Here is a 7,116-nt window from a genome sequence, read left to right on the forward strand (position 1 = left end):
CTCATCTCCCCTCTGGCCCTATATAAAACCCTCACATGCGTCACTATTCCTTCACACACAAAGGAAGAAGAAGAAGAGAAACAAAAGAGAAAGAGAGGGAGGGAGGAGGGGATCATATCATGAGGGCGACAACGGGAAAGAGAAAGGTGAAACTTGCATGGATCATGAATGAAAACGCAAGAAAATCCAGTTTGAAGAAGAGAAAACTAGGGTTGGTGAAAAAGGTTCAAGAACTCACGATCTTGTGTGACGTGAGGGCTTGTTTGATCATTTTCAGCAACGAAGAGGCCAACCCGCTCGTCTGGCCGAGCCAGGAGTTGGCCCGAGGCCTCCTTGACCGTTATTTCTCCTTACCCGACATCGAGAGGAGCAAGAAGGCGACGAATCAGGAGTCTTATCTGAGGGATAAGGCAGGGAAGGTTCAAGAGCAGTTGGTCAAGAGCCAGAAGAAGAACCAAGAAGCCGAGATGGATCGGCTAATGTTACAAATCATCAATCATAGTAGAACACTCTCGGATCTCACCATGAGCGAGATCTACGGATTGATCTCGTACACGAAGGACAAGATCAACCTGTTGAGGAAAAGGGGTGAGTTGATTCACCAACCACCTCTCCACAACGTTTCGAGCCTTCCAAACCAGCCCTTGAGGGATGAGCCGGCGGTTGCAGCACCAGGAGGGGGAGGAAATGGCGTTGGTTCAAACCCTATGAATCATCAAAATCAATACTTGATGGATCAATGGATTTTCACCCCTTCTATCTCCACCAACGTGGGGATCCCTTATCAAGAAAACCAAAGCTATATCCACATGGGTGATACTTCCATTCATCGATACGGAAGTTTTCTTCCCGACCAAGGAAGTGGAAGCAACAGAGCAAACCCTAACGTGGAGATGAATCTAATGTCTCCTCAAAATTCCCAAGAAGGATTAGCCCTTCAATCGTCGTACCAAAGCACGATGATGAAGCTAAATCTCAACAACATAAATCCCAGCAGCGGATCGAGCTTGGTTCCCATGGGACTTGGCCTTCCCTCTCTTGAAGGTCATGCAAACCCTAAGGCCATCCTGAGGAGCCAATTGGGACCGTTCCCTTCGAATTTAACGAGGCATAACCTCAATCTGACGGCTCCTCTGGGAGGAGAAGGAACCAACAGCAAGACACCTATCGAATTGGGGCTGCAGCCATTTGGAACCGACCTGTTGCTTCAGCCGCTTGGCCATGGAGGAGAGTACAACTCAGCTGGCGGTGGTCCTCGGCTGCAGCCGCCTGGTGAAGGGTCACCGTCGGCTCCTCGACAAGGCGATATGGTTGGTCGGTATGGTGCCAATAAGGATCCATCTCAGTGATGATAATATGGTATCAAATCATGTTTCTGTGTCTCTACATATGCTCGGTCTCTATGGTTAGGTTTGGTTACTGTCGGGGTTTCAGTGGTGTTGCTTAGTTATGTTTTTATGTTCTTGGTTTCGTCTCTTTGGTCATGTTGTAAACGTATGAACAATTGCAAGATATTAAAAGTGATATTTCATTTATAAAAAAAAGAGAGAGAGAGAAAAAATAAAGTTGAATACATACATCTTCTTTTTGGTATTTCTTTCATAAATTGTAATTTTTCAATTTGGCTCTTTCTCTTGCAGCTTTATTTATACATAGATGGACGCAACTGAATATACTAAAATTTCGTAAAAGAAACAATTCAATCTAAGATATTTGAGACATAATAACTATATAATATACTTTTTAAATGCAATAACACAAAGATACATGTATCCCTACTCCTTGAGATTTGAAGATCAAATTCAAACAACACTTTTAAATCATAGAGAATTAACTGCAAAAGCATATCACTTTTAAATTTAATAAGCTAAGAGTATTGCAGGTAAGAATCTTCAATTCACAAATCAAAATTACTCTTCTAACGCCCAAAAAGAAACAATACTTACAAGTCATTGAAATTCTTCAACTCTCCAAACTCACAAGTCACTGAAACAATCATATATCTCATTTGCTCATATAAAGGCACTGTCAAAGTTGAAAATAGTAGTATAGCAGGAATCAAGCAAACGGAGAACGAGGAATACACAAAGAATATAACATACAGGCAAGAAATAATCACAAACTAAAACCGAGGGGCGAAGAATCTTACAAAAACATCAGGTGGAAACTCAGAAGATGTTCTTGAACTGGTTGGTAAGAGAATCCCGTAGATTGGAGTAGAGGCCGTAGAGCGAGTACTGCCGAAGGTTTGCTACCTCGTACCACGAATTTAGGGCGGTGTAGTGTTTATCCGTGCCCGAGAACGCCAACTGGATCCCGAGACTGCAATCCACTTGGCCTCCTCGGTTCTTGCAGTTCTGCGTTCTGATTGCACACTCCTGTTTGTTGAAGCACACAAATTTCGCATCTCCAGCACATTTGGCACAACCGTCTCTCTTCCAATATAAGTTCTGAAGCCTGCCCTTCTGGAACTCAAGAACCTATGTCGATGAAAAACCCACAGGATTAGACTAGAAATGAGAGGATAGTAGAAACTTCATAGAGTGAAAAGGGTTATGAAGCTTATCAAATTACAAGAGTGAAGCTTGTCACGATGAGGTTATTATCCGCAACGAAAACTGGGACCGATCTTGCAGCATATTTCGAACCAGCAAATGCTACCATAAAACCGCCCGTAGAGTCCTGGGAAGACAGAGTAATCAAGTTATTTACATTTTCAGTGTTGCAATCAACCGGTCAAAGTCGTGATTAGCATCACAATTCACAAAGCATCAAGTTAGCAGGAAACAGATTTAGAACCTCCGTATCTGAAAGAGATATATTTCAGCCCATCAGAACTTCCTCACCAAAAATTTTAGAGGATAAATAACGCTATTATACATCAGTCTTGATAGATACATTCGTACTTCAACCCTTACAATGATAATTCCACTATATGTCAAACCGTTTCTTACCCGATATCCTTCGAATTGTCTAATAACGGGGGCTCTATGTCAGATCATTTGGCATGATAATACCTAATGTCATGCTAAATCTCTCTTTTACACCATTCCCTTTGCTATAAGACAGGACAGAGGAATGCAGAGACGAAGCACATCTTCAGAGACTGGAAAATTGAAACTAACATACACAACCCATCAAGAAGTGATCTGAAACATAACCTAAGCAACTACAGGAATTATGCCTCGAACACGAAGTTTCTGAAATTTCTAAGCCGGATCCAGAAATTTTAAACTAGTTATCAACTGATCTTGGCATGTAACTTCAGAGTCAACCGGCATCAGATCAGGAGGATTCCCATAGAATTTACCAAAAACTTTACTCTAAAAACCCTCTCCTTTATGATCTAATCGAAACCCTTAATTCATCAAAAAAATCAGATCAGGGAAACGGATCGAACCGGTCGGAAGCTGGAGGTGTTGATGGTGAGGAGGGTGATCTCATCGACTTTCGGTCGGAAAACGGCGACCTGAGAACCTGAATTAGAGAGAGAGAGTCGGCGATCGCATGGAGAGAACTGTACGGAACGATTGCTGTTGAAGAAGGATTCTTTTGCAGCGAAGGCGAGGCCGAATGAGAATCCATCACCGACCGCAACCCTGGAATCGGAGCACGGAGAGTAGACTCGGTTGTCGTCACCGGAGGCCTCCGCCGGAGATGACGTCAGAACCGCCGCGAGGATGAGACACAGAATTACGGATCTTGCCATCGGTTCAAGGTTGTCTCTGTGTTTCTCTCGTCGCTTCCTTTTTTGTGCTCTTCCATCGAGAAAGAGGGCTTACTTTAGGCATTGTTGGGCCCATTAGGCCCAAACAAAATCCAAACAGTTTGCAATGCCAGGTGGCATTCACAAAATAATCACACTTAAAAAAATCAGCTGTTTTTTTTTTTTTTGGATATTGTGGAAGATGTCCTTCACTAACCTCATTTTTGGGTATCTCATTTGATTTGCGAATTGAATCCAAATTCATATCCTATATTCATGTGCTTGTTGGTCATATAAAAATGTCCTTCACTCGTTAAATATTTTAATACTTTTTTATATTAAAATTGTGTTTCTAATACTTATTTGACTTGTTTTGTTTAATTTTGTTTAATTTTTTTATATTTATAATATTTTTAAATAGTTTTTTTAATATTTAAAATTTATTTTTTAGTAATTTATTTAGTTCGCGAGCCAACTTGTTTGACTCATGATCTAAGATTATAGGAGTGGATATTCAATTCGGGTGTTTTGGTTATTAACCGAACCGACCGATATATATCCGAACTAAATAAAATTAAATAATCGTTTGGTTATATTTTTTAAAATCCGAAATAACCGAATCCGAAATAACCGAATATGAATTAACCGTACCGAATAAATCGAATATAACCGTTTTTACCTATGTATCACTAATTAATATACAATATATGTTAAATCTAATTAGAAAAATAGTATCATTGATATTGACATATATAATTTTTTTTCTAATTTAATCATTGTTTTATTAATTTTTCATTATTATTTTATTATTTTCAATTTTTTGTTATATGAACATTTGAAAAAGATAAAATTTATTTAAAATCTTTTTACGTCAAAACAAATTATTACATAAATTTTAGATTTTATTGTTTTATATGTTAAGATGATCATGATGGTATTTTATATTATATCTTATTTGAATATTTTTTTATTATAAACGTTTTAAAACTTTTTTTAATATTATAACTGAACCGAACTGAATTTTTATTTGGTTATAATTTCAAGTATATAAAATCGAACCGAACCAAACCAAATCTGAATCGAACTGAACCGAATAAAATTAAATAACTGTTTGGTTATGAATATTCAAAATCCGAAATACCCGAACACGAATTAACCGTAACCGATTAACCTGAATCGAACCGTTCGCCCATTCCTATAAAATTAGGTGGACTGACCTAAATAAGTTTTTACTCGCAAAAAGATGGGTCATGATGGATTGTACTAAAAAATTATGAGATCGAGATAGAATGGGTCGAACTAACCCGTTTTACACCTCTACCCATATTCATAAATATTTTTTTTACTATGATTTAAAAATTAACAGATTTTATTTTTTAAAATCAAATTAAACGAATCTATTTCGATATTATACATAATAAAAAACAAAAATAAAATTCTTTTTTTAAATCAGAAAAAATCTCAAAAAACAATTACAGATAACTATCATATTTTTCATATTTTTATATTTGATGTAGTATTTATAATTCTTTTTTATTTTTTCTAAATTATTTTAATTTGATATGGTATATGATATGGTAAAAATTTAATACCATGTCATTTCATTCTACAACCATTTGGTTTAACGTAGATAGAAATTTTGTTAAAAAATTTATAATTCGATAATTTTTGTCAAAGTTATTTTTTTTGGAAGTTTTAACATTTCAGTATCAATGAAGTAGTTAACTCAAAACTCAATTAAATTTTTTTTTTCAAAAAAAAATTTCTCAGAGAATCCAAAACAAATTTGATCAAAAAAGAAAACTCAAAACTCAATAGCTGTAATTTTTTTAAGAACTATAAAATAATTTAACTATACCCTCGAAAATTCATTTTTAGTTTTATACGAGAGTATATTGCAATTCGGTAGAAAACTAATTCATGAACTTACAAATGTTCTTATTTATTCATGAACTTGAAAAATTGAACACGATAATTACTAAACTTGCTTAAAAGTGTCATAATCATCCTAACAATAAAATTTTGACCAAAATAATATATTAAACAATCTTATTTGACGCATGAATTGTCAAGACATGTCAGACTTTTATACAATATATGCAGAACATGATTTAATAGATATAGTTTAACAAAACCGATTCGTAATAGTATAAATTTCGGTTCATCAAAAGATATGGGATAACGACGGAGATCAGAATAATGATCATCACTATCGGTTCTCAAGTTCTAAATCCAAATTGTCGGCGTCTCTGCCGAAACATGAGCGTTTGACGTCGAAGTAACCGTCATCGGGACTACATCTCTTTCATCCCAGATTTTTCGATGAGAATGGCGTCGTTTACTATTACGAACCGGTTTTATTAAATCGTATCTATTATATCCAGTTCTACATAAATGACATAAAAGTCAGACGTATCTTGATAATTTACGCGCCAAGTGAGATTGTTCAACACCTTATTTTGATCAAAATTATTGTTAGAATGACTATGACACTTTTAAACAAGTTTAGGAATTATCGTGTCCAATTTTTCAAGTCGGGAATAAATAAGGACACTTATAAGTTCAGGAATTAGTTTTCTACCGAATTGCAAATACGGAAATTTTTTAGGAATTTTGCCCAAACAATTACAGATAACTATCATAATTTTCATAATTTTTATATTTGATGTGGTCTTTATAATTATTTTTTATTTTTCTTAGTTTTTTTAATTTGATGGGGTATATGATATGGTAAAAATTCAATACTACATCATTTCGTTCAACTATTGGGTTTAATGTAGATAGCAATTTTGTAAAAAATTTAAAATTTCATATTTTTGTCAAATTTAATGATTTAATATTTTTTGGAAGTTTCAACATTTCGATATCAATATGATAGTTACCTCAAAACTTAATATTTTTTATTTTAAAAAAAATATTTTTCAGAGAATCCAAAACAAATTTGAAGAAAAGAAAATTCAAAAATCAATAGCTGTAATTTTTTTTATAAAAAAAACTACAAAATAGTTTAACTATACCCTCGAAAATCCATGTTTAGTTTTACACAAGAGTATAGTTTTGTAAGTTATAGTTTGGTATTTTTCACTTTAAAAGAAAATATTTTTGAATAAATAAAAAGTTATTGTTGGTATCATTGTATAATGGAGGTGGATAGCTAGATATCTCACACCCGAGCTTTTCGACATATCCGTAGGGGTGTAAAATGGGCGGGTCGGGCCGGGTTCAGGTCGGGTTCAATTCGGGCCTAGAATTTTTCGGGCCGGGCCGGCCCGCCCATTTATTTTTCGGGTCTAGGATCGATGGCCCGGAGCCCGGCCCTACAGGGCTTCGGGCGGGTTCGGGCCGGGCTTCGGGCTTTTTATTAAATAAAAATATTTTTTGCGATAATAATAATAATAATAATAATAATA

At 35.5% G+C, this 7,116-nt stretch overlaps 2 protein-coding genes across 2 annotated transcripts; one reads left to right on the plus strand and one right to left on the minus strand.

Annotated features, from left to right (window-relative positions):
* Positions 1-77: 77 nt before the first annotated feature.
* On the plus strand, positions 78-2,112 carry LOC104809945 (MADS-box transcription factor PHERES 2). Its single transcript, XM_010536077.1, has one exon. It carries the CDS (start codon positions 120-122, stop codon positions 1,347-1,349), a length of 1,230 nt encoding a protein of 409 aa, XP_010534379.1. The 5' UTR covers positions 78-119; the 3' UTR covers positions 1,350-2,112.
* On the minus strand, positions 1,984-3,747 carry LOC104809944. Its single transcript, XM_010536076.2, has 3 exons — positions 3,401-3,747; positions 2,575-2,682; positions 1,984-2,480 (listed from the first exon to the last, which is right to left on the minus strand). The coding sequence occupies exons 1-3, from the start codon at positions 3,707-3,709 to the stop codon at positions 2,169-2,171; spliced, it is 729 nt and encodes a 242-aa protein (XP_010534378.1). The 5' UTR covers positions 3,710-3,747; the 3' UTR covers positions 1,984-2,168.
* Between the last annotated feature and the right edge of the window lie 3,369 nt (positions 3,748-7,116).

This window comes from Tarenaya hassleriana, unplaced genomic scaffold (assembly GCF_000463585.1).
Source record: "Tarenaya hassleriana unplaced genomic scaffold, ASM46358v1 Cleome17, whole genome shotgun sequence".
NCBI classification, from domain to species: domain Eukaryota; kingdom Viridiplantae; phylum Streptophyta; class Magnoliopsida; order Brassicales; family Cleomaceae; genus Tarenaya; species Tarenaya hassleriana.

Excerpts from the sequence above, each read along its gene's own strand:
- LOC104809944 (XM_010536076.2), bottom strand. The coding sequence starts at position 3,709 with ATGGCAAGATCCGTAATTCTGTGTCTCATCCTCGCGGCGGTTCTGACG. Across the intron at positions 2,683-3,400 it reads ACACCTCCAGCTTCCGACCG|GACTCTACGGGCGGTTTTAT; the intron begins GTTCGATCCGTT and ends CTGTCTTCCCAG. Across the intron at positions 2,481-2,574 it reads TCGTGACAAGCTTCACTCTT|GTTCTTGAGTTCCAGAAGGG; the intron begins GTAATTTGATAA and ends TCATCGACATAG.
- LOC104809945 (XM_010536077.1), top strand. The coding sequence starts at position 120 with ATGAGGGCGACAACGGGAAAGAGAAAGGTGAAACTTGCATGGATCATG.